The sequence below is a fragment of the Delphinus delphis genome, chromosome 3 (assembly GCF_949987515.2).
Source record: "Delphinus delphis chromosome 3, mDelDel1.2, whole genome shotgun sequence".
Classification (NCBI taxonomy): Eukaryota; Metazoa; Chordata; class Mammalia; order Artiodactyla; family Delphinidae; genus Delphinus; species Delphinus delphis.
Window position 1 is genome coordinate 49,046,878 of NC_082685.1, and position 26,410 is coordinate 49,073,287.

Sequence of the window (26,410 nt, forward strand, 5' to 3'; positions counted from 1 at the left end):
GGGGAGGGAGAGGGAGAGGGAGAGAAAGCACAGGCAGTTGTTGTCAAAGCTAGGAACGCTAAGGGGGACTCTCCTTTCATGTTGACAATGGTGGGGTATTTGTGGAATTGATCATCTTTTAGGGGTTGCACTAAAAGGAAGGAAGTCTTGCATTTAGGTAAATATGCTCATCTCCTTTCCTTTTTTGAAAATGTCTACTCTCAAATAACAGAAAATAATATTATTATGAAAGTTCTTACTGTTGTGTATAGCAAATTTAAGTAAACGTGTTATTATCCTCTTTGGGGGGGGGTTGTATTATTACAGAGTATGATCTTATCTTTTGGAGTCCTTAGAAAAAGTAAAATAATGATATTGTACTCTAGACTTTAGAAGATATCAGAGGAAAACATAAGTACAATGACATGATAAAGATAAAGCTGACTTCTACTTTCGGATAATATGGAGTAAGAGAGACCAGCTATGCTTCCTACCTGAAAAGACAAAAAATCAGACAAAATATATGAAACAATGACACTGTCTAGTCAGACAATGAAGAGTGCTGATTGCTGAGAGATGGGAAACAAATATGGTAAGCTCTATGGTTGGCCTTGGTTTCTGCATTGTGAGAGATTCTAGGAAGAGGAAAGAGGAGCCCCGAGAGGGCAAGTGGATTCCCTGAATTGAGGAGACAGAGCTGAGAGGAGAGAGACCAAAGTGGCTGTAGTTTGCAGGACCATGGGAGAACTGGAGAGAAAGCTCAGCAGAGTACTGATTTGTGCTTATGTGTGAGGAAACTACCCAAGGCTAAGAAAGAACCACCAGAGAGGATTAGAGATAACAGAGCCCATGTCTCATACAGAGCTGGTAACGGTGCTTGTTCCTATTAGCCAGACCAGAAAACCTTATAATCCATTGTGCAATGAGTAGAGTACTCAAAAGGGTCTTGCCTCAGTCATGAGGAGTAATTAGCCCACTTAGTGAATACTGCACTGATCCCATCTAACTCTTAAAAGCAAAATTCCAGAGGATCACAATGTTTCCAAGTAACTGAGCTATGTGTCAGAACAAAGCTCAGGAATATTTCTAGAAATACAAAAATATTCAGAACCAAACAAGGTAAAATTCATAATGTCTAATATCCTAAAATATAATCTATAATGAGAAGAAAAGCAGCAAACCCAGAATGGACACAGATATTAGAATTAGCAGATAGAGCCATAAAAATAGTTATTGTAACTGTATTCCAGATGTTAAAAAAAGTTAGGAACATGTAAGATATGAATCAAACTTGTAGAGATCAAAATTAATGTTTGAGATGAAAAAGCTACTGAATGGTGTTAATCGAAGATGGATTACTACTGAAGGAAGAATTTTGTGAACATGAAGTCAAAGCAGTAGTGTTGGAAACCAATCCTCCCTGGAGTTCTTGGTGTTCCTGCATGGCCCAGGATTCAGAGCAGTGGAAATTGACACACTATAAAGATAGAGACTGTCATTCTCCCCAGAGCTATTTGCTTTTCATATTCTAAAGATGATAGACCCAAGGTGATTGTTTCCACTGATTTACCCTAAGCTCTGTATGGTAGAGACTGCATATTGTGCCAGTTCAGATGGCATCCTTCCCTTGGCACCTCTGTAACAGATACCCAAAGTGTCAGTGGGAGAAGTCCATTGGCTTCTTTCTAATAAGATGCTGAGATAATTTTAAGAGGACCCTGGAGCCATGTGTCCCCCCATGTAATCAACATGGTAGTTAAGGTTAAAGAGCCAACAGAACATATAAACAATCTGACAACAGTCTTATAGGATATTCAGAGTCAAAAGAGATATTCTTTCCCAGGCCAGTAAGGAGCAAGCCGCTGAGGAAAAGAGAACATGTTAGTTTTATGTTAGTCTTTCCATATAAAGTATGTGTGTGTGTATATGTGTGTATATGTGCGTGTGTGTGTGTGTGTGTGTGTGTGTGTGTGTGTGTGTGTGTGTGTATATATATATATAAAGAGACAGAGAGAGAGGGAGAGAATATAACCCAAAGAAGAACATGTCCCTATATGTTTCAAAGGTTAAAATGTGTCAAGAGTGTCAAGAGAACTTAAGAAAAAAACCAATGGTCAGGGTCTCCCCTGGTGGCACAGTGGTTGAGAGTCTGCCTGCCGATGCAGGGGACACGGGTTCGTGTCCCGGTCTGGGAACATCCCACATGCCGCGGAGCGGCTGGGCCAGTGAGCCATGGCCTCTGAGCCTGCGTGTCCGGAGCCTGTGCTCCGCAATGGGAGAGGCCACAAAGTGAGAGGCCCGCGTACCACAAAAAACCCCAAAAAAACCAATGATCAATGGGACATTCATGAATACCATTAATGTAGACCTCCTCTACTGAGAAAAGGGGGGCTGTTGAAAATGTAGGGCCCTGCTGATCCAAGCCAGACATGCATAAATGCCTCTGCTTAAAGGCTGAGTCCAAAAGTGAAATTGTTTAATGTGGAAAGTGGGAAACAGGAATGGCCAGGAAGAGCACAACACTCCACGTTTCCTTTTTTTTTATTTTTTAATTTTATTTTTTTTTATACAGCAGGTTCTTATTAGTCATCAATTTTATACACATCAGTGTATACATGTCAATCCCAATCGCCCAATTCATCACACCACCCCCACCCCCAACCCCCGGCCGCTTCCCCCCCTTGGTGTCCATACGTTTGTTCTCTACATCTGTGTCTCAATTTCTGCCCTGCAAACCGGTTCATCTGTACGATTTTTCTAGGTTCCACATATATGCGTTAATATACGATATTTGTTTTTCTCTTTCTGACTTACCTCACTCTGTATGACAGTCTCTAGATCCGTCCACGTCTCCACAAGCGACCCAGTTTCGTTCCTTTTCATGGCTGAGTAATATTCCATTGTATACACGTACCACATCTTCTTTATCCATTCGTCTGTCAATGGGCATTTAGGTTACTTCCATGACCTGGCTATTGTAAATAGTGCTGCAATGAACATTGGGGTGTATATGTCTTTTTGAATTACGGTTTTCTCTGGGTATATGGCCAGTAGTGGGATTGCTGGATCACATGGTAATTCTATTCTTAGTTTTTTAAGTAACCTCCATACTGTTCTCCATAGTGGCTGTACCAATTCACATTCCCACCAACAGTGCAAGAGGGTTCCCTTTTCTCCACACCCTCTCCAGCATTTGTTGTTTGTAGATTTTCTGATGATGCCCATTCTAACTGGTGTGAGGTGATGCCTCATTGTAGTTTTTATTTGCATTTCTCTAATAATTAGTGATGTAGAGCAGCTTTTCATGTGCTTCTTGGCCAATTGTATGTCGTCTTCAGAGAAATGTCTGTGTAGGTCTTCTGCCCATTTTTGGATTGGGTTGTTTGTTTTTTTAATATTGAGCTGCATGAGCTGTTTATATATTTTGGAGACTAATCCTTTGTCTGATGATTCGTTTGCAAATATTTTTTCCCATTCTGAGGGTTGTCTTTTCGTCTTGTTTATGGTTTCCTTTGCTGTGCAAAAGCCTTGAAGTTTCATTGGGTCCCATTTGTTTATTTTTGTTTTTATTTCCATTTTTCTAGGAGGTGGGTCAAAATAGATCTTGCTGTGATTTATGTCAAAGAGTGTTCTTCCTATATTTTCCTCTAAGAGTTTTATAGTGTCCGGTCTTACATTTAGGTCTCTAACCCATTTTGAGTTCATTTCTGTGTATGGTGTCAGGGAGTGTTCTAATTTCATTCTAATTTCATTTTACATGTAGCTGTCCAGTTCTTCCAGCACCACCTATTGAAGAGACTGTCTTTTCTCCATTATATATCCTTGCCTCCTTTGCCATAGATTAGTTGACCACAGATGGGTGGGTTTATCTCTGGGCTTTCTATCCTGTTCCACTGATCTATGTTTCTGCTTTTGTGCCAGTACCATATTGTCTTGATTACTGCAGCTTTGTAGTATAGTATGAAGTCAGGGAGTCTGATTCCTCCAGCTCTGTTTTTTTCCCTCAAGACTGCTTTGGCTATTCGGGGTCTTTTGTGTCTCCATACAAGTTTTAAGATTTTTTGTTCTAGTTCTGTAAAAAATGTCATTGGTAATTTGATAGGGATTGCATTAAATCTGTAGATTGCTTTGGGTAGTATAGTCATTTTCACAGTATTGATTCTTCCAATCCAAGAACATGGCATATCTCTCCATCTGTTGGTATCATCTTTAATTTCTTTCATCAGTGTCTTATATTGTTCTGCATACAGGTCTTTTGTCTCCCTAGGTAGGTGTATTCCTAGGTATTTTATTCTTTTTGTTGCAATGGTAAATGGGAGTGTTTCCTTAATTTCTCTTTCAGATTTTTCATCATTAGTGTATAGGAATGCAAGAGATTTCTGTGCATTAATTTTGTATCCTGCCACTTTACCAAATTCATTGATTAGCTCTAGTAGTTTTCTGGTGGCACCTTTAGGATTCTGTATGTATAGTATCATGTCATCTGCAAACAGTGACAGTTTTTCTTTTCCAATTTGGATTCCTTTTATTTATTTTTCTTCTCTGATTGCCGTGGCTAGGACTTCCAAAACTATATTGAATAATAGTGGTGAGAGTGGACATCCTTGCCTTTTTCCTGATGTTAGAGAAAATGGTTTCAGTTTTTCATCATTGAGAATGATGTTTGCTGTGGGTTTGTCATATATGGCCTTTATTATGTTGAGGTAGGTTCCCTCTATGCCCATTTTCTGGAGAGATTTTATCATAAATGGGTGTTGAATTTTGTCAAAAGCTTTTCTGCATCTATTGAGAAGATCATATGGTTTTTCTTCTTCAGTTTGTTAATATGGTATATCACATTGATTGATTTGTGTATATTGAAGAATCCTTGCATCCCTGGGATAAATCCCACTTGATCATGGTGTATGATCCTTTTAATGTGTTGTTGGATTCTGTTTGCTACTATTTTGTTGAGGATATTTGCATCTATATTCATCAGTGATATTGGTCTGTAATTTTCTTTTTTTTGTAGAATCTTTGGTTTTGGTATCAGGGTGATAGTGGCCTCATAGAATGAGTTTGGGAGTGTTCCTTCCTCTGCAATTTTTTGGAAGAGTTTGAGAAGGATAGGTGTTAGCTCGTCTCTAAATGTTTGATAGAATTCACCTGTGAAGCCATCTGGTCCTGGACTTCTGTTTGTTGGAAGATTTTTAATCACAGTTTCAATTTCATTACTTGTGATTGGTCTGTTCATATTTTCTGTTTCTTCCTTGTTCAGTCTTGGAAGGTTATACCGTTCTACGAATTTGTCCTTTTCTTCCAGGTTATCCATTTTATTGGCATAGAGTTGCTTGTAGTAGTCTCTAGCATGCTTTGTATTTCTATGGTGTCTGTTGTAACTTCTCCTTTTTTATTTCTAATTTTATTGATTTGAGTCCTCTCCATCTTTATCTTGATTAGTCTGGCTAGTGGTTTATCAACTTTGTTTATCTTCTCCAAGAACCAGCATTTAGGGCTTCACTGGTGGCGCCGTGGTTGAGAGTCCGCCTGCCGATGCAGGGGACGCGGGTTCGTGCCCCAGTCTGGGAAGATCCCACATGCCGTGAAGCAACTGGGCCCATGAGCCATGGCTGCTGAGCCTGCGCATCCGGAGCCTGTGCTCCGCAATGGGAGAGGCCACAGCAGTGAGAGCCCCGTGTACCTCAAAAAAAAAAAAAAAAGAACCAGCTTTTAGTTTTATTGATCTTTACTCTTGTTTTCTTTGTTTCTATTTCTTTTATTTCTGCTTTGATCTTTATGATTTCTTTCCTTCTGCTAACTTTGGGTTTTGTTTTTTCTTTCTCTAGTTCCTTTAGGTGAAAGTTTAGATTGTTTACTTGAGATTTTTCTTGTTTCTTGTGGTAGGCTTGTATAGCTATAAAGTTCCCTCTTAGAACTGCTTTTGCTGCATCCCATAGCTTTTGGATCATAGTGTTTTAATTGTCATTTGTCTCTAGGTATTTTTTGATTTCCTCTTTGATTTCTTCAGTGATCTCTTGGTTATTTAGTAATGTATTGTTAGCCTCCATGTGTTCGTGTTTTTTACGTTTTTTTCCCTGTAATTCGTTTCTAATCTCATAGCCTTGTGGTCCAAAAAGATGCTTGATATGATTTCAATTTTCTTAAATTTACTCACGCTTGATTTGTGACCCAAGATGTGATCTATATTGGAGAATGTTCTGTGTGCTCTTGAGAAGAAAGTGTAATCTGGTTTTGGATGGAGTGTCCTATAAATATCAATTAAATCTATCTGGTCTATTGTGTCATTTAAAGCTTCTGTTTCCTTATTTATTTTCGTTTTGTATTATCTGTCCATTGGTGTAAGTGAGGTGTTAAAGTGCCCCACTATTATTGTGTTACTGTCGATTTCCTCTTTTATAGCTGTTAGCAGTTGCCATATGTATTCAGGTTCTCCTATGTTGGGTGCATATATAATTATAATTGTTATATCTTCTTCTTGGATTGATCCCTTGATCATTTTGTAGTGTCCTTCTTTGTCTCTTTATTTATAAACTTTCTTTATTTTAAAGTCTATTTTATCTGATATGAGTATTGCTACTCCATCTTTCTTTTGATTTCCATTTGCATGGAATATCTTTTTCCATCCCCTCACTTTCAGTCTGTATGTGTCCCTAGGTCTGACGTGGGTCTCTTGTAGACAGCATATACATGGGTCTTGTTTTTGTATCCATTCAGCGAGCCTGTGTCTTTTGGTTGGAGCATTTAATCCATTCACGTTTAAGGTAATTATCGATATGTATGTTCCTGTTACCATTTTCTTAATTGTTTTGGGTTTGTTTTTGTAGGTTCTTTTCTTCACTTGTGTTTCCCACTTAGAGAAGTTCCTTTAGCATTTGTTGTAGAGCTGGTTTTGTGGTGCTGAATTCTCTTAGCTGTTGCTTGTCTGTAAAGCTTTTGATTTCTCCATTGAATCTGAATGAGATCCTTGCCGGGTAGAGTAATCTTGGTTGTAGGTGCTTCCCTTTCATCACTTTAAGTATATCATGCCACTCCTTTCTGGCTTGTAGAGTTTCTGCTGAGAAATCAGCTGTTAACCTTATGGGGAGTTCCCTTGTATGTTATTTGTCGTTTTTCCCTTGCTGCTTTCCGTAATTTTTCTTTGTCTTTGATTTTTTCCAATTTGATTACTGTGTGTCTCGGTGTGTTTCTCCTTGGGTTTATCCTGTATGGGACTCTCTGCGCTTCCTGGACTTGGGTGGCTATTTCCTTTCCTATGTTAGCGAAGTTTTCGACTATAATGCCTTCAAATATTTTGTCGGGTTCTTTCTTCTCCTTCTGGGACCCCTATAATGCGAATGTTGTTGCGTTTAATGTTGTCCCAGAGGTCTCCTAGGCTGTCTTCATTTCTTTTCATTCTTTTTTCTTTAGTCTGTTTCACAGCAGTGAATTCTACCATTCTGTCTTCTAGGTCACTTATCCATTCTTCTGCCTCAGTTATTCTGCTATTGATTCCTTCTAGTGTAGTTTTCATTTCATTTATTGTATTGTTCATCTCTGTTTACTTGTTCTTTAATTCTTCTAAGTCTTTGTTAAACATTTCTTGCATCTTCTCGATCTTTGCCTCCATTCTTTTTTCCAGGGTCCTGGATCATCTTCACTATCATTACTCTGAATTCTTTTTCTAGAAGGTTGCCTATCTCCACTTCATTTAGTTATTTTTCTGAGGTTTTATCTTGTTCCTTCATCTGGTACATAGCCCTCTGCCTTTTCATCTTGTCTGTCTTTCTGTGGATGTGGTTTTTGTTACACAGGCTGCAGGATTGCAGTTCTTCTTGCTTCTGCTGTCTGCCCTGTGGTGGATGAGGCTATCTAAGAGGCTTGTGCAAGTTTCCTGATGGGAGGGACTGGTGGTGGGTAGAGCTGAGTGTTGCTTTGGTGGGCAGAGCTCAGTAAAACTTTAATCCGTTTGACTGCTGATGGGTGGGCCTGGGTACCCTCACTGTTGGTTGTTTGGCCTGAGGCAACCCAACACTGGAGCCTACCCGGGCTCTTTGGTGGGGCTAATGGAAGACTCTGGGAGGGCTCACACCAAGGAGTACTTCCCAGAATTTCTGCTGCCAGTGTCCTTGTCCCCATGGTGAGCCACAGCCTCTCCTGCCTCTGCAGGAGACACTCCAACCCTAGCAGGTAGGTCTGGTTCAGTCTCCTCTGAGGTCACTGCTCCTTCCCCTGGGTCCTGATGCACACACTACTTTGTGTGTGCCCTCCAAGAGTGGAGTCTCTGTTTCTCCCAGTCCTGTCGAAGTCCTGCAGTCATATTCCACTAGCCTTCAAAGTGTGATTCTCTAGGTATTCCTCCTCCTGTTGCTGGACCCCCAGGTTGGGAAGCCTGATGTGGGGCTCAGAACCTTCACTCCACTGGGTGGATTTCTGTGGTATAAGTGTTCTCCAGTCTGTGAGTCACCCACCCAGCATTTATGGGATTTGATTTTACTGTGATTGCGCCCCTCCTACCGTCTCACTGTGGCTTCTCCTTTGTTTTTGGATGTGGGGTATCTTTTTGGTGAGTTCCAGTGTCTTCCTGCCGATGATTGTCCAGCAGCTAGTTGTGATTCTGGTGTTCTCGCAAGAGGGAGTGAGAGTACGTCCTTCTACTCTGCCATCTTGGTTCAGGTAAGACTGGTAGTTCTGAGAATGCTCTTATACCTTCATTTAATTTCTAGATAGCAGTTTCCTCTCAGACAAGAGCTGTGAAAGCTTAGAGTACTCTCCCAGGGTGTACTTTTTCTATTCCAAGTCTGTCTTAGACAAACTAGAGCTGGTGGATGGATGAATACTCTGGTTAGAGCTGCGAGGGGAAGCTCAGCTGGTTATTTTAGGCATGTTTCCTATTAATATATATATTTTTTTAATTCTGAAGGAATATGGAAGAAATTTCTGTTGTGTTCTTTGGAAGACAACCAGGAGCCTTTACGTACTGATAGATTATTCCACAGTTTACAGTATCAGAGACCTGATTAAGCCCTGTGTTTGTCTCTGACCTTTGGCTCAAATGTTCATTTTGTTCTACTTCTGAGGCTTGAGATACGGATCTGAGACCCATGTTAAATGAGACTTTCAGAAAAGTTTATTTATTAGGGAGAATATGGAAGGCAGCGAATCAATGAGGGGAGAGGTCTACAAGCTCACTAGGGGTAGCTCTCTGTCACTGAGAACACATCTAAGGAGGGGTGAGTTGCAAGAGAAGGATTTTCTCAATGGAAAGATAAAAAAAAGGTACTTCTTTCATGTCTGAGTCCACTCAGCATTTTCCATCCTGCAGAAATCTAATTTTTCCCTGAGATTTCCTGAAGGAAGAATCAGAATAAATATTTCATTAATATAATGTCAGAGCTACAAAAATACTTGTAAAATTATCTATCACCCTTATTTTATATTTGAGGAAACTAAGAGCATAAAGGACATTGATTACAGACAAAAGCCAGGTTATTGGATTTCCTACCCTGTTATCCTTCCATGATTCCAAGATGCCACTGAAGATATTATGACCTATATTACAAGCTCTTTGAAAATAAGTTACTTAATCAGACCTCAGCTTATGATATATGAGGCATATCAGTCCTCATCTTACTCTGTCAATACTCTTACACTTTGGCTGAATTCCTCATTAGTGGGGGTGGCCTGAAGTTTACACATTCCTGTCTCATTGCTCTTTGTGAAAATTACAAAATGATCATTGGGTGGAGGGCTTCAGTCTGGTGCCACGGGGAGAGTTTTTCTCCCTGTGAACTTCACTGTCTTATACAGAGATCAACCCTGAAGCCACAGTTTAGTGAGACTTAGTGTCTAATCACTGATAATCATGTCACATAAATCCAAAAACTAAACTAGCCAGAGGACCCAAACTTTATAGTCACCTATCCTAGCTCAGAGTTTCAGACACATATGAAGTTGAAGATATCTGAGAGAAGGCAAAAGTATAGTTTGTTTTAAAATCAAAGAATTTTAAGGACTCAAAGGGATATTTAAAGCTTCAAGTGAAAAAAAAATCTATCAATTGGCATATGGGAATGAGAAGGCTGAGAGAAGAAAGGGCCTAGCAAACACTACTGAGTACAGTGAGTCTGCTTTCTACTCCAGTGGGCTTTGTATTGCCACATGTTCTCCTGAGCAGGGACTGATTATTATCTGAGCAAACTGGAGCAAATTCCTGGCTTCAAGGCTGTTGTACTTGGTAGAAGAGGTAATCACCTTGCACTAAGCTTTTTCATTGTTCTCTTCTTTTCTCCCAGTACTACTCACATGCTCCCAACATACAAGATGCAGGGATTTTCATAAGTTACCAAATTGTTGCCACAGATGGGTTGATATATACCAGGGCAGGGGTTCACTGTTCCATTGAATCAACTCAATCTACTTTCTTATATGGACATTTCACCTGAAATTGAGTTGAAAAGAATGATATGATTAGAATTACACTCACACCCCTGGACTTTACTAGGAAAATCTAAACATAGAATCATATCCTAGTCTGACAAAAGCTCTCTAGCTTCCCCCTCCACAAAGCAAGGGAACCAGAACCCACGTATGTCCATCAGCTAACAACGTACGTGATGCCCTTGTTGTCAGGACCTCCTGACAGGAAGAGAGAAAGGAGGCCTGCTATGCTATAGTGGGAAAAGGAAGAGTGCGTTAACAGGACAGATTTGGGAAATTTAGCTTCTCTCTCAATCTCCTTTATTCTCAGACTATTTGACCTGGAATTAGTCTTAGAGATTTTCTGTGGTAACTCAGCTAAGGAAACTGAAGCCCCATAATTGGAAAAGATGTTTCACTGAAATCTATATGCCTTGACTTAAAATATTTATCACATCTTATCTACTAAAAATATCTCCAGGCTAACTCTTATCTTGAAGGTGTGAAACATGAGATCATTTAGAGTAACTCCCTGATTTTGTAGGGAAAACTGAAAACAAAGGAAGGGGCATGTCTCAGTGGGACCAGAACCCATGTCTGCTTGCAATGTTGGTATCAGTGATGGCTTGAGAGCAGTGACTCTGGGATGATTGAGCTTGACAATGATAGTCTCAGGGGCTCTATGATTACCATACGATAGGTAGATAAAGTACCTCTAATACAAGGTGGGTAGGAGTTTGGGCTATTTAGAGAAAGAGGGATCATATTTGAGCTCTTCTCCCTTCTTCCCTTATCCAACACCAGCACCATGGCCAGGTCACCACCATCTGTCTGTCACCCAACTACTCCCTCCACTTTCTCCTTTCCTCTGTAGCCTCTAATTTCTGTAATTTAAATGTCCATTGAATCATATTATTCCTGTACTTATGCTCTTTTAATTGCATTTCACTGCACATAAAAAATTTCTTCTTAGTATAAGCTAAAAGACCCTATGTGATCTGTACCCTTCTGACTTTTCCAACCTTGTCTTATACCACCTTGCTCTTTGCCATTTTCCATGGGTTTTTTTTGTCTTTTTAAAAATTTTGTTTTGTTTTTGCTTCAAGTGCTCCATAGTCCCTCCATCTCAGAGTCTTGTGGTTTGTCACGACCCCCCCATCAAATGTATTGTCTTTTTCTTGAACCTAAACTCATTCTGCCTTCAGAGCTCAAGTTATGACCTACTTTCTCAGAGAGTTCCCAAAATACAATCCCAACTTTCCATTCCTTTTTTAGTATCTCTAATCAGTGTGTAATAAAGCATTTATACAATTATTTGACTAATTCCACACTCCAAAGAATTATAAGCCCATAAGGGTAGGGTCTGTTTCTGATTAGACTAACCTTTGTGTGTCCAGCACATATATTGGCACTTAGTCTTGCTCTATAAATATGTGCAAAATGAATAAGATTTTAAATAGTTCAAACTGAATGAATATAGTCAAATAATAGCAAGAGTAATTAGTATCATCTTTAAATATAGCTTTTCTTTCTCTTTAGAGTAGGATGTATATTCATCGAGTGAGTAGGCTATGTATTCATCTGCTGTGTAACTATAACATCTGCTGCGCCCTCTCCCTCCCTCTCTGTGTTCCAGTCACACAGGTCTTTAATCAGTGACTCAAGTAGGTAAATCTTCCTCATTGCTCTCCATCTGGGTGGCTCCTTCTCACCCTTCACATCTCAGATATCCCCATGCCCAAGAAGCCTTCACTGACCACATTGTTGATAGTAGTATCTCTACTTTCAAAAGATATTCTCTATTGTACCATCCTATTTCTTTTATTTATAGAATTATTTATAGAATTTACTATAAAAACAGTCACTCTCTTCGTTTTTTCTGGCTATTTTTGTAAGCTTCATGAGAAAATAAGTAAGAATGAGTAAGGTTATTTTTGTTTATAAATTTATGGACAAGTGGAGGACTACTCTTGCAGGCAACCTTCTTAAGAGGAAAACTCTAGGACTCAACTCTATGAGACTAGAGTATAAATCCTGGACAAATTCTATAGACTTTTTTGCTGGAGCTATAGCCTCTGACAGGTTCTACACTCTGATCTCTGCGTCCCTTGAAGGCCAAGCTGCCCTCAAAACATCTTTCTCACCAGTCAACTCATGAATATATTTTTTTAAGAAGTAAAATTTAAAATTTACTAATGAGACAAAAGCTTAAAGTGCAAGTGCTCCTGAAGTGAAGGAGTACAGTGATGCAAATCCACATCAAAAAACCAAAACAATCTTTCATTTCACTATTTCCCCCATTTATTAAACATTTATTTTACCCCACAATATATTCAGTGCTCAGAGGTATAGCTGAAAATGAAAAAGGTGTCTCTGTCACTTTGCCCTCATACAAGTTGGAAACAGAATTTGAGGCTCTGTTCAGAGATTTCCTGTTCCTTCACATTTCCTCAGTCTATAACTTAGAGTTGGCGTTTGCCATTCACAACTCCCATAGGCATTCTCTGCGTATCACAGGGCAGTTAGGAGCATTCTTTCCACCAAACTGTGAGCCCCTCCAGAGCAGAAACCATGTTATGCCCAAGTCTGTGGGCATATAAGAACCTGCCCTGTCCCCTGGCAACCGCCAGTGTCCATAAACATTTTCCAGGCACTACCGAGGGTTCTGTGGTATACCTATGACCAAATCTCAGCTTGGGTCCCAGTTTGGATTACTCTCCTCTGAGCTCCTATACCTACAGTGTACCTGCCACATTCATGTGACATTGAAGAACATCACTTGCCTCAGTAAGGTTCTAAAATAGTAATTCCAAAGAAAACTCAGAGTCTCGTTCCCAGGAAATTTAGAGGAAAATTACCTTAATATTTCCATGTGGTGGCCACCAGTGTGGAGGGCCTGAAACCATAACAAATGAAAATAGTTAAAGAATCTAGTATCTGGTAAGTCATAGCTTAATTTGTTGACAGAATAAAAGAGTTTTATGTAGTACCCAGAAAGCTTGCAATAATTGAAAACATTATTTCATTTATACGTATATTCATTCATTTTTTTAAATGTGGGGTAACTCTTTTACTCCTGGTAGATAATCAACAGAAGACTATATAGGTGCATCACTGCCAGTCCAGTGTACCAAATAATTTTTTGATTAACAGTAATTAGCCTGGGCTTGAGAGGATTCAGAGCTGACAGCCAATATATGAAAGAAATTAAGAAATGCTAGAACTTTAAAGAGATCTTTTAACCCAATCCCCATATCTTATGAAATGCCCAAGAATTCATGGCAGATATGTAAGAAAACTAAGCTCTTCAGTCTTTGAAGCTAGGTCGCTCTACATGACTTCTCTAAAAAAGGACACAAAAGATAATGACCCAGTCGAATATATGGCAGAGCATTTTCAAAAGTTCTGAATTTTTGTGATGCACTGTCTTGGAGGCATATTGCCAGTCACTTTCACACGTTACCTCACCCAGTCACCCAAGCCCCTGGTCCCCACGAGTTAGGTCTTATAGTCTGCATTAATAGATGGGAAAGCTAAGGCCCCTGCCCATTGGCCCAGAGCCTTTTTTTTTTTTTTTGATCACACTCCATTGTCTGTCTCTCTATATATACAGATATATAATATAGTAAAATGATACACTTAATAAAATATATATACACAAAAATCTCAAAGCATTCTCTTCTAGATTATCATGTCACAGCCCAGCAATCAACCTTACATCCCTGCGCAAAACAGCTACATTACTCACCAGAAGGTAACGTCAAATGTATCACGATAAAGAACAGAAGTGAGCAGAGTACTGGGAAGGATTTGGCCACTTTTCCTCCTGGCGTGTCCTTAGAATAATTCTCTGAGATACTGCTTCAGGATGTTGCCTTTTGATACAATCACAAAAGAAGAGGTTATCAGGATATTAAGACCACTTCTGAAGTGAATATTCATCTCCAGTATACGTATTGTATGCTCCTTCTCTGAGAACAAATGCTCAGGAATAAACTTTGGTTAGTTATAAATAAATGTATAGATCTCAGTGACAGACCCGTGACTACTTAGAAGACAGAAGTAAATCAGAGGTTACTGTTTGGGAATAACTGTATTATGTTAAGATGGAGATATTTTAAGTGTCTTGAAAAGGCACCTTACCTGATGATTCTCTCAAAATTTTTTTATTTGAAAGGATACAAAGAAAATGATGAGGCTGCTAGAGGCTTCTAGACAACAAGGGCTTCTCAATAGAGGAAGCGGGTCTGTACTTGGTCATGAAGCAGAGATTGCCTCTTGAGATTAAGACAAAGATTTCTAATACTCCAGGCCTACTTGGCTGTGCTGAGAATCTTCTGACTCGGAAAGCTAAACCCTCTTGGAGCATTCTGAGAGACTGCATAGGGAGAAAAAAAGAAATACTCTATCTCACAGGAGTTCCCAAGGTATTTCATCCAGAATTCAGTGAGCAAATTCAGTGAGCAGATCCTCCCTTGGGATTGCCTTTCCTTGTAGCAGCCTTTCTGACCCTAAAGAATGGTATATGGAGGTTCCAGGTCCTGACCAAGGACCACATTGAACTCTCCCTGTCTTCCTGTTCCTGCAAAAGTGACCTGGTCCTCCCTATGTCCTAGAGACCTTTTTCTCTGCTCTGTAGCATATGTTGATAGGTAATGTACATGAACTTGCCTTTATGCTATGGTGTGATATTTGTTATCTGAGACACTGAGATGTTTCCACAGTGCTCCACTCTCCAGGATGTCTGGAGGCTCCTGGCACAATGTCCAGAGCTGTCTGCTCGGCCCGCTCCTCAGACAGTCTATGACTCCATGTTTTTCTAAATACATCCCCATCTCTTCCTGACATCTTCCCTGGATTACTTTAGGAATGGAGCTTCAACAGTGGAAGATCCAGCTGTATCAGAACACAATGCCAGATGCCCACTCTCCCTACCACGTGTACCCAGGTTGACTCACCTCAGAAAGGAAGTGAGATGTAATGTAATTCTTTGTGGCTGGTGCCTCTCCTTTAAGGAGCATGTGTTAGAGCCTCAAGAGGGGGTAGAATAGCTGTGTAGGAGAGGGAAGACACTGATGCATTGTGTGCTGGGCTGAGCAGGCCCTGGGAGGCCAAACATTTAGGATGAGTCAAAGACAAACTCAGCAGGAGGTGTTGGGGAAGGGAGTACAGAGATGCCTACAAGACTTGGGTGGTGGGAACGGATCGCTGGCCAGGGCAGCCCTGGGTGGGCAATCCAAAGAGGCAATAGCAGAAGAAACATACCACAGTAGGAAAGAGCATAGAAGTATCGAATGTTCCACAACAATAATTAGTGCCTTTGGCCAGAATGAAAAATGTGGAAACAGCTGAGGAAGAGAGGAGGTTGCAGTGACAGATGAAGTCTGTGGATGCCATTTGCAGTGGGTCCAGCCTTGTCCTGTAGCAATCCAAACCTTTGCAGCTTTGTAACAAGGAAGATACCTTATCAGAGCTGGGTTTCCTCCTAATTTCTGAACTTCCTGCCTCTATGTTACATTTTTTAAAAAGCAATTCTTCTTATGTCAAGGAAATACAAGTTTAGAAAATTCAAAAAGTAGAAATATTAGAAAAGAAATAAAAAGACAAGAAACCTCAAAACCCATAGATAACTGTGAAACATAAACTGTATTGAATTATATCATTCCAGTTTTTTAAAAAAATCTATATATACATACACAGAAATGAACACATATACATGTTCTTGTCATATTTGATCAAATTTTTGTAGTATATATTGTTTTACACTTTTTTGACTTAGAAATGTACTGTGACATTTTCTTGATCTTTAAATATAGTCATATAGAACATGAATTTAGATGCCTAGTGTCATATTCTATCACATATATGGATTTTTATTATATTAATATTCTTCCATAGTTGCTCAATTAGGCTGATTTCAATTTCATTATTCTTAACAATACTGGAATGAACAAATTTTTATTTACCTCAGTTAATTTGTCTCATTACTTCATTTCAATAAAAGCCTAAAAACAGACCTACTGGAAACTTCCAGAAAGGACCTGGGTCACTTAGAATATGAAAGAAGTGGTTTTCATCCAACCTGTGGGCTCTGTAAGTCTAATATGGAACAATTTGAAAATACCCTGTCATCTTCCTAAGTAAATCAGTCATCTCCCAGTTCAGAGAGGTAGAGGCATCCCATTGTTTAGGAAGGATTCTGGACATAAAAGCAAAAGATCAAGTTACAATATTTTTGTCAACTTGAAAAGTAATTTTTCCTCTCTGGACGGAATTTTCCCATTTTCACAATGGGGTAATCAAACCTTCCTTAAGGAACTCTTTGGAGGTTTAAGTGAGCTAACATTTAAACAGCTTGGAAAACTGCCTGCCTCCGCTACTGATATGGGCTTTATAGGCTCAGAGCCACAGATTGATTGCATTGTATGAGTATTCAAAGGTAATAATGAGCGTGAAATTACTTCCCACCTGATAATAAATAATTTACATTTTTCTCAACTTTGCTTTGTCACAAATTTTGTTATTAGCAGGGTATCACTGGTTAAATGAGTTCCCGTAGGCCTTCTACTGTTTGGGATTCTGGTTTGTCAGGAGTTGTGTGGGCACTGGAAATACAGCCGTGAAAAAGAATGGCATATTCTTGACCTTAATGGAGCTTATACCTTGGCAGGAGAATATTATTAAACAAATAATTACTCGTGGAAGGCAGACTTGAAGAAGCAGATTTTAACATTTGAGTTTCCTGACTCTTGTGACATTCCAGTATGAATCATGGCCCCTCTGATACCCATCCATAACAGCAATGAGAAATAAAACAATAATTTCCACAGATCCAATATCTTGACTCGGTAAAAGTGAAGCAGACCTTCCTAAGATAAAAGGAATTGCATATTATCAATATGTGACCCTGTTTAATAGCTGCAAAAATAAGATAACAGAGAGAGGTCTACAAACAGTATTTAATCCTGTAGATTAAATACATAGAGGAAAATACATAGAAGAAAAAGAAAAACATAGGAAAAAATCAAGCTAAAATAGTTTTAGCTTTTCCAAATTCCAGTTGAACTAATATTGGGAGAGGAGAGTAAATAAGACTGAGGGATCCCATCTTCCTCAAAGAATCCTTAGTCTTTGACTTCTTCATCATCTCTCATACCCATGGTTGAATTCCAGAAGCTACAATTTGGGGCTTTGTTCCTAGATGTCAGGCCCTATTCCTAGCTATGAAATAATTCAGTTTGTATGTTCCAGTGTCACCTCAAACGAATATTTTAAAAAGCCAATTCCTCACTGTACAGTCCAAAGCAGATTCTTTTTTTTTAAGTTTATTTTTTTATTGAAGTATAGTTAATTTACAATGTTGTGTTAGTTTCAGGTGTACAGCAAAGTGATTCAGTTATATATATATATATATATATATATATATATTTATATATATATATATAATAATACATATATATATTCTTTTTCAGGTTCTTTTCCATTATAGGTTATTACAAGTTATTGAATATTGTTCCCTGTGCTATACAGTGGGTCCTTGTTGTTTATCTGTTTCGTATACAGCAGTGTGTATCTGTTAATCTGAAACTCCTAATTTATCCCTCCCCCACCCTTTCCCCTTTGGTAACCGTAAGTTTGTTTTCTGTGTCTGTCTGTTTCTGTTTTTTAAACAAGTTCGTTTGTATCATTTTTTTTTTAGATTCCATGTGCAAGTGATATTATGTGATATTTATCTTTCTCTACCTGACTTCACTTAATATGATAATCTCTAGGTACATCCATGTTGCTGCAAATGGTATTACTTTATTAATTTTTATGGCTGAGTAGTATTCCATTGTACACATGTACCACATTTTCTTTATCCATTCATCTGTCAATGGACCTTTAGATTGTTTCCATATTTTGGCTATTGTGAATAGTGCTACTGTGAACTTAGGAGTGCATGTATCTTTTTGAATTGTAGTTTTGTCCAGATATATGCCCAGAAGTGGGATTGCTGGATCATATGGTAGCTCTATTTTTAGTTTTTTAAGGACCCTCCATACTGTTCTCTGTAGTCGCTGCACCAATTTGCATCCCCACCAACAGTGTAGGAGGGTTCTCTTTTCTCCACACCCTCTCCAGCATTTTAATGATGGCCATTCTGACTTGTGTGAGGTGATAGCTCATTGTAGTTTTGATTTGCATTTCGCTAATAATTAGCAATGTTGAGCATCTTTTCACGTGCCTGTTGGTTATCTCTACGTCTTCTTTGGAGAAATGTCTGTTTAGGTCATCTGCCCATCTTTTGATTGAGTTGTTTTCTTTTTTTGTTTTGTCTTTGATATTAAGCTGTATGAGCTGTTTGTGTATTTTGGAAATTAATCCCTTGTCAGTAGCATCATTTGCAAATATTTTCTCCCATTTTGCAGGTTGTCTTTTCATTTTGTTTATAGTTTTCTTTGCCATGCAGAAGCTTTTAAGTTTAATTAGGTCCCATTCGTTTATTTTTACTTTTATTTTCATTACTCTAGGAGATGGGTCCAAAAACATATTACTGCAATTTATGTCAAAGTGTGTTCTGCCTATGTTTTCCTCCAAGAGTTTTACAGTATCCAGTCTTACATTTAGGTCTTTAATCCATGTTGAGTTTATTTTTGTATATGATGTTAGAGAATGTTCTAATTTTTTTCTTTAACATGTAGCTGTCCAATTTTCCCAGTGTCACTCAGTGAAGAGACTGTCTTTTCTCCATTGTACATTCTTGACGCATTTGCTGAAGGTTAATTGACCATAGGTGTGTGGCCAAAGCAGATTCTTACCACCATTAGGGATGTGGAAATCCTTCACAGGATTTTACCTAAGACTGCATGTTCTCCAGTAGAAAGGAAAGTCAATTCCACTGCCCAAACCATAGAACTTTCACAGTCTAGTCCATTCTTTAACCAATTATCACTCCACCACAGTACTAATCTGCCATTCTTTAGGTCCTCAGAGCTGTTTCTCCATCACAGGAAAGCCACCATACAAGTGATCGGTCCCACCCTGGACCATAGGGGAAAGTCTTTCCCTTCTCAGGGTTTTTTATTGAAGCCACAGGACAACATTGTCCAGACTTGCATATCTGCCTAGGAAAATTTTGTTTAGACAAAAGCAGAGTTTATGTAAGTAAACTCACTTTTTCAATTTATAGGTTAAAAAAGAAAATTATGTAATTATTGTATAATTACATATATTTTTAAAACATAGGTTATATAATGTACTCTACAATATATCCACTCTACAATATGTAGACTTTGTCATTGTTGTTGTTTATAGTTAAGCAAATTATTTATTATTACAGGGTCAACACCCATGTGCCCACCATTCCAGTCATGAGCTAGCATGACCGTCATCCTAAAGGTCTCGCATGTGTTACTGCCTGAATATTTATAATCCCCCAGAATTCATATGTTGTAGTCAATCCTCAATGTGATGGTATTAGGAGGTAGAACTCTTCAGAGATGATTAGGTCGTGAAGGCATAGCCCTCATGAATGGCATTAGTGCCCTTATGAAACAGTGTCCGGAGAGCAACCTTGCCCCTTCTACCATGGGAAGACACAGCAAGAAGATAGTAGACTGTGAACCTGAAAGTGGGCTCTTACCTAGCACCAGATCTTCTGGTGCCTTGATCTTGGACTTCTAGAACTGTGAGAATATAAATTCCTATTGTTTAAGTCACCCAATCTGTGGTATAGACAGTTCCCTACTTATGATGGTTCAAATAACAATTTTTTGACTTTATGGTGATGTGAAAGCAATATGCATTTAGTAGAAACTGTACTTTGAAATTTGATCTTTCCCTGAGCTAGTGATAAGCAGTACAATACTCTCTTGTGATGCTGAGCAGTGAGCCACAGCACCCAAATCAGCCATACAGTCACCAGGGTAAACAATCCATATGTTGACAACGATTCTGTACCCATACAACCATTCTGTTTTTCACTTTTTCAGTATTCAATAAATTACATGAGATATTCAACACCTTATTACTTTATAAAATAGGCTGTGTGTTATATGATTTTGCCCAACTGTAGGCTAATGTAAGTGTTCTGAGCACATTTAAGGTAGGCGAGGCTGGTACGTTAGGTGCATGTATGATATTTTCAATTTATGATGGGTTTATCGGGATATAACCCCATCCTAAATGGAGGAAGATCTGAATTTTGTTATGGCAGCCTGGCATACTAATACACTAGCTCATTATATGACTAACAGCACCCTCACTCACCCTCCACATTGTTGCCAGAGTGATATTTTTAGAAACCAAATCTGATCTTGTTCAAATATTTAACTGATTCCATCAACAGAAAGCCCCCTCATGACCCATGCTTATCTCTCCAGTCTCATCTGCTCTGCCTTTTATCCCAGCTGAATTTAAGGACTGAATTCCCAGTGTTTCCTGCTCCTGAACATCCCTGTGCCTTTGCTTCTCATATTTATCCTACTTTGCATGCCCTTACCCACTTCATCCATCAGACTGACCGCTACTTCTCCTTCAAATATCATTTTACTTTTGTAACAGTTTCATGGCCGCATTTCTCTCCCTCACCCACCACAATGGGTTAGGTGCCCATCCTTAAAATGAACTGTCTTTACTACCACAACCCCATGTTTGCCGTTCTCTTATAGTATCACATTTCAAACTCTATTAAAATTATTGACTTTCCACTCACATAGCTCTTTACCCCTAAATTATCTCTACTTTTGTGTTCTTGAATTTTTTTTGTGCTTTTTAAATAACTTTTTTACTGTTATTAGTGTTCTTAAGTCCCTAATGTTCTTTTCTTAACCTGCTAATTAGTTGCAGTATTAGAAAATAACCACATGTATATCAATCTGCTCCAGTTAAGGGCTACGAATAAAGTTTGTGGAGTCTTCCTCTGGGTAAATAAATTATACTTTAGGTTTTGTGTTTAGGCTGGTCAGGTGTCTTATCTATGACTACTCATAGTCATAGATCATTTCTAGAATACATATCTGAAAACACTTTTTCTCGATGAAAGTGAGAAATTGTTAAAACATTTTATATTAAGAATAAATAAAATTTCTGTGTATACTTACTATATATATACTATATATATAGTATATATATAGTATATATACTATAGTATATATATAGTATATATATAGTATATATACTATACTTACTTACACTTCATCATCATGAAGTTTCCTGAGTTGAGATCCTTTCTGTCTGGAAAAGTAGATTTTATTGAATGGGTCATACAGTTATTTGATATTTCATAATCTACAGAGTAAAACATAGTCATATGTCATTTTGTGCTGTCTGACCTGAACTAAGAATGAAGAGTGCTGGTTAATATTCTACCCTAGTTAGCTGATATTTACCATTAACATCCTTGATAGATGATCATTTTGCAAACAAATAAAAATATAAAAAATAAGACCAACATTAAAAGGAGATTGGGCACTTTTAAAATAGTCCATGAATATTCAGATGGAAATCAAAAGCATAATATAGCGTGCAAACATTTCTGCAGTTTTAAAAGAAAATATGCACACATACATCTCTGGCATTTACAGTTTATGTAATTTTGTTATAGTCATTTCTCCTTTCTGAGTATTAGATTTCTTCCTTCTAAAAAGAAGATATGAGATAATATAATCAATACCATCTCAGTCTTCAGTCTCTGATGGTTTTATTAGGGCATGAATTTGCATATCCTGAGAGACTTTATTTTGGATAACACTTGCTATTATATTTGTAAATTTTCAGAAGGTCTAGAAAAGGAGGAAAATTATAAAAAGGAAGAAGAGTTTATTTCTTTGAGTATTCACTCTTTGTCAGCTGCTTAGCTAAGGTTTGACATGTTTTATCACAGTGAATCCTAAACACTATTATAATTTCTGTCTTACTGAATACAGAATTGTGCAGCGAATTGGGTATTTGCCTAATGTCACAGATCTACAAACTGCAGCCTGGATTCTAATCCAGATGTATGACACCAAAGCCCATGATTTTTTTTTTTTTTTACATCTTTATTGGAGTATAATTGCTTTACAATGGTGTGTTAGTTTCTGCTTCATAACAGGGTGAATCAGTTATACATATACATATGTTCCCATATCTCTTCCCTCTTGCGTCTCCCTCCCTCCCACCCTCCCTATCCCACCCCTCCAGGCGGTCACAAAGCACCGAGCTGATCTCTCTGCGCTATGCGGCTGCTTCCCACTAGCTATCTACCTTACGTTTAGCAGTGTATATATGTCCATGACTCTCTCTTGCTTTGTCACAGCTTCCCCTTCCTGCTCCCCATATCCTCAAGTCCATTCTCTAGTAGGTCTGTGTCTTTATTTCTGTCTTACCCCTAGGTTCTTCATGACATTTTTTTTCTTAAATTCCATATATATGTGTTAGCATACGGTATTTGTCTTTCTCTTTCTGACTTACATCACTCTGTATGACAGACTCTAGGTCTATCCACCTCATTACAAATAGCTCAATTTCATTTCTTTTTATGGCTGAGTAATATTCCATCATATGTATGTGCCACATCTTCTTTATCCATTCATCCAATGATGGACACTTAGGTTGTTTCCATCTCTGGGCTATTGTAAATAGAGCTGCAATGAAGATTTTGGTACATGACTCTTTTTGAATTATGGTTTTCTCAGGGTATATGCCCAGTAGTGGGATTGCTGGGTCATATGGTAGTTCTATTTGTAGTTTTTTAAGGAACCTCCATACTGTTCTCCATAGTGGCTGTACCAATTCACATTCCCACCAGCAGTGCAAGAGTGTTCCCTTTTCTCCACACCCTCTCCAGCATTTATTGTTTCTAGATTTTTTGATGATGGCCATTCTGAATGGTGTGAGATGATATTTCATTGCATTTCTCTAATGATTAATGATGTTGAGCATTCTTTCATGTGTTTGTTGGCAGTCTGTATATCTTCTTTGGAGAAATGTCTATTTAGGGCTTCTGCCCATTTTTGGATTGGGTTGTTTGTTTTTTTGTTATTGAGCTACATGAGCTGCTTATAAATTTTGGAGATTAATCCTTTGTCAGTTGCTTCATTTGCAAATATTTTCTCCCATTCCGAGGGTTGTCTTTTGGTCTTGTTTATGGTTTCCTTTGCTGTGCAAAAGCTTTTAAGTTTCATTAGGTCCCATTTGTTTATTTTTGTTTTTATTTCCATTTCTCTAGGACGTGGGTCAAAAATGATCTTGCTGTGATTTATGTCATAGAGTGTTCTGCCTATGTTTTCCTCTAAGAGTTTGATAGTTTCTGGCCTTACATTTAGGTCTTTAATCCATTTTGAGCTTATTTTTGTGTATGGTGTTAGGGAGTGATCTAATCTCATACTTTTACATGTACCTGTCCAGTTTTCCCAGCACCACTTATTGAAGAGGCTGTCCTTTCTCCACTGTACATTCCTGCCTCCTTTATCAAAGATAAGGTGACCCTATGTGCGTGGGTTTATCTCTGGGCTTTCTCTCCTGTTCCATTGATCTATCAATCTGTTTTTGTGCCAGTACCATACTGTCTTGATTACTGTAGCTTTGTAGTATAGTCTGAAGTCAGGGAGCCTGATTCCTCCAGCTCCGTTTTTTGTTCTCAAGATTGCTTTGGCTATTCGGGGTCTTTTGTGTCTCCATACAAATTGTGAAATTTTTTGTTCTAGCTCTGTGAAAAATGCCAGTGGTAGTTTGATAGGGATTGCATTGTATCTGTAGATTGCTTTGGGTAGTATAGTCATTTTCACAGTATTGATTCTTCCAATCCAAGAACATAGTATATCTCTCCATCTATTTGTATCATCTTTAATTTCTTTCATCAGTGTCTTATAATTTTCTGCATACAGGTCTTTTGTCTCCTTAAGTAGGTTTATTCCTAGATATTTTATTCTTTTTGTTGCAGTGGTAAATGGGAGTGTTTTCTTGATTTCACTTTCAGATTTTTCATCATTAGTGTATAGGAATGCCAGAGATTTCTGTGCATTAATTTTGTATCCTGCTACTTTACCAAAATCATTGATTAGCTCTAGTAGTTTTCTGGTAACGTCTTTAGGATTCTCTATGTGTAGTATCATGTCATCTGCAAACAGTGACAGCTTTACTTCTTTTCCGATTTGGATTCCTTTTATTTCTTTTTTGTCTCTGATTGCTGTGGCTAAAACTTCCAAAACTATGTTGAATAAGAGTGGTGAGAGTGGGCAACCTTGTCTTGTTCCTGATCTTAGTGGAAATGCTTTCAGTTTTTCACCATTGGGGACGATGTTGGCTGTGGGTTTGTCATATATGGCCTTTATTATGTTGAGGAAAGTTCCCTCTATGCCTACTTTCTGCAGGGTTTTTAGCATAAAAAGCCCATGATTTTAACTACTAATCAGAAAGGAGTGAATTCAAGTTGTTGGAATGAAAAAAAAAAGAAAGTTGTTGGAATGGCTGGTAATAACCATTCTTAAAATCTCCTAGAAGCTGAGATGTTGTTTATAGTGAGGACTTAATATTTAATGGATGGGGCTGGTGGTGGTGAGGATTCCAACTAATTCCAACTCTGCGTTTGGGCTTTCATTCTCATCCCTAGACCTCTCCAGACAATCAGAGAAGCAACATGATTCTCCTCTGGGGTATGAAGGATAGATCAGTCTTATAACAGTGTCCATGGCTAACAGCCCAAATATAGACAGCTGTCTTCTGAGTTTCCACTAAGTGATAAGATAGATGTAACACAGGAGATTCATGAAACTTTGACCAAGAATATATTTCCCACCTGAGACCCAGTTTCCTTAAATGTAATGTGGGAATAAAAATGTCTATATGTAGCAGCTAATCTGAGGGACATTGTAGACTATAAATGAGAATTTGGCTGGATAGCAAAGAAATATATACACATATATATTCTTACATATAGCTATTTTTTCAAAACAAAGCAATGTCCAAAGAGTACTGGAGGATCATGACAAAAGGTAAGGTTTGTAAAACCATGTTTTTAAAAACCAAGCAGATTTTGGCCAATGTGAATTTTGTGATCATAAAACAAAAGCAAAACAGGGCTCCAAATTGAGTACTGTACTTACTGATTTAGCATACAAAACATGCATTCATTACTGTGAGTTTTCTGATCTATGTCACATAATGGTCTCCATTCCCTTGTGCATGCAATCCTGGCACTTTTTCTGTTGTATTTGGTGCAGTCCACCTGTAATTGGAAGAAAAATAATACCCTACATTCTCTTCCTTCAATTCTGCGTCATTCTCATATTGAGATGGTAAAGAGGGAGAAGAGAGTGGAAAGAGTACTAGTCTCTTTAACTTTTCAGCAAACATGTCTAGAAGATCTTTTATGGACCAGGTGCTGTGCTGCAAAAATAAATCAGACCTAGAATAGTCCTTAAATGAGAATTAGCAGTTTAAGAAGGAAATATTGATCTCTCTTTTTAGGGTTATAATGAGAGTCCAGTGGGATAATGAATGTGAAAAATACTGAGAAAAGTTTAAAATGCTACCAAAAGGTAAAACTTTACTTTATCTGCTCTTCTCCTTTTGCAAGGAGATTCATTTTGTAACCTTTAAAGAAAGAAACACCACCAGGAAAGTACAGTAGGAACAGTTTTATATCCTAGGGAATTATTTCAGCCCACTGTGAGTCAGTTTAGCTACTTTCATGACTCATTTACACATTAGCTCTGATTTCATTTTTGCCAAGAGCATGCCGAAAAGGTACTCACCTCTGTCCCTATTGCTTGATGGCCAGAAGAGAGTAGGACGAGATTCATTTCGAGAGAAGGAATTGGAGAAATAGAAAATTCCACAGTTAGAAATGCAAAGCTGAATTCATTGTTCACAGTAACTAAAACCCATTTCCCAACATCCCTTGCCCAGGCCAGACCTAAAAGAGGTCACTTCTTTACTCAGGGCCAACTCGGGGGGAAGTCAGAGATATATGATTCTGACCAAAAACAAAAAAAAAATGAGGTGGTAGGGGGAATCTCTGGTCATTGGAGAAAGGGCTGTCCAGGAGATCCTGTGGGCATGCCCAGGGTAG

The 26,410-nt window shown here is 38.4% G+C and overlaps 1 protein-coding gene across 1 annotated transcript; it reads right to left on the bottom strand.

Annotated features, from left to right (window-relative positions):
* Nucleotides 1-9,259: 9,259 nt before the first annotated feature.
* Nucleotides 9,260-26,141, bottom strand: SPINK14 (serine peptidase inhibitor Kazal type 14 (putative)). Its single transcript, XM_060007153.1, is given in 7 exon segments — nucleotides 9,260-9,305; nucleotides 10,261-10,372; nucleotides 10,375-10,396; nucleotides 13,233-13,278; nucleotides 14,125-14,232; nucleotides 25,443-25,564; nucleotides 26,094-26,141. Coding segments are annotated over 7 exon segments (504 nt in total).
* Nucleotides 26,142-26,410: the final 269 nt, after the last annotated feature.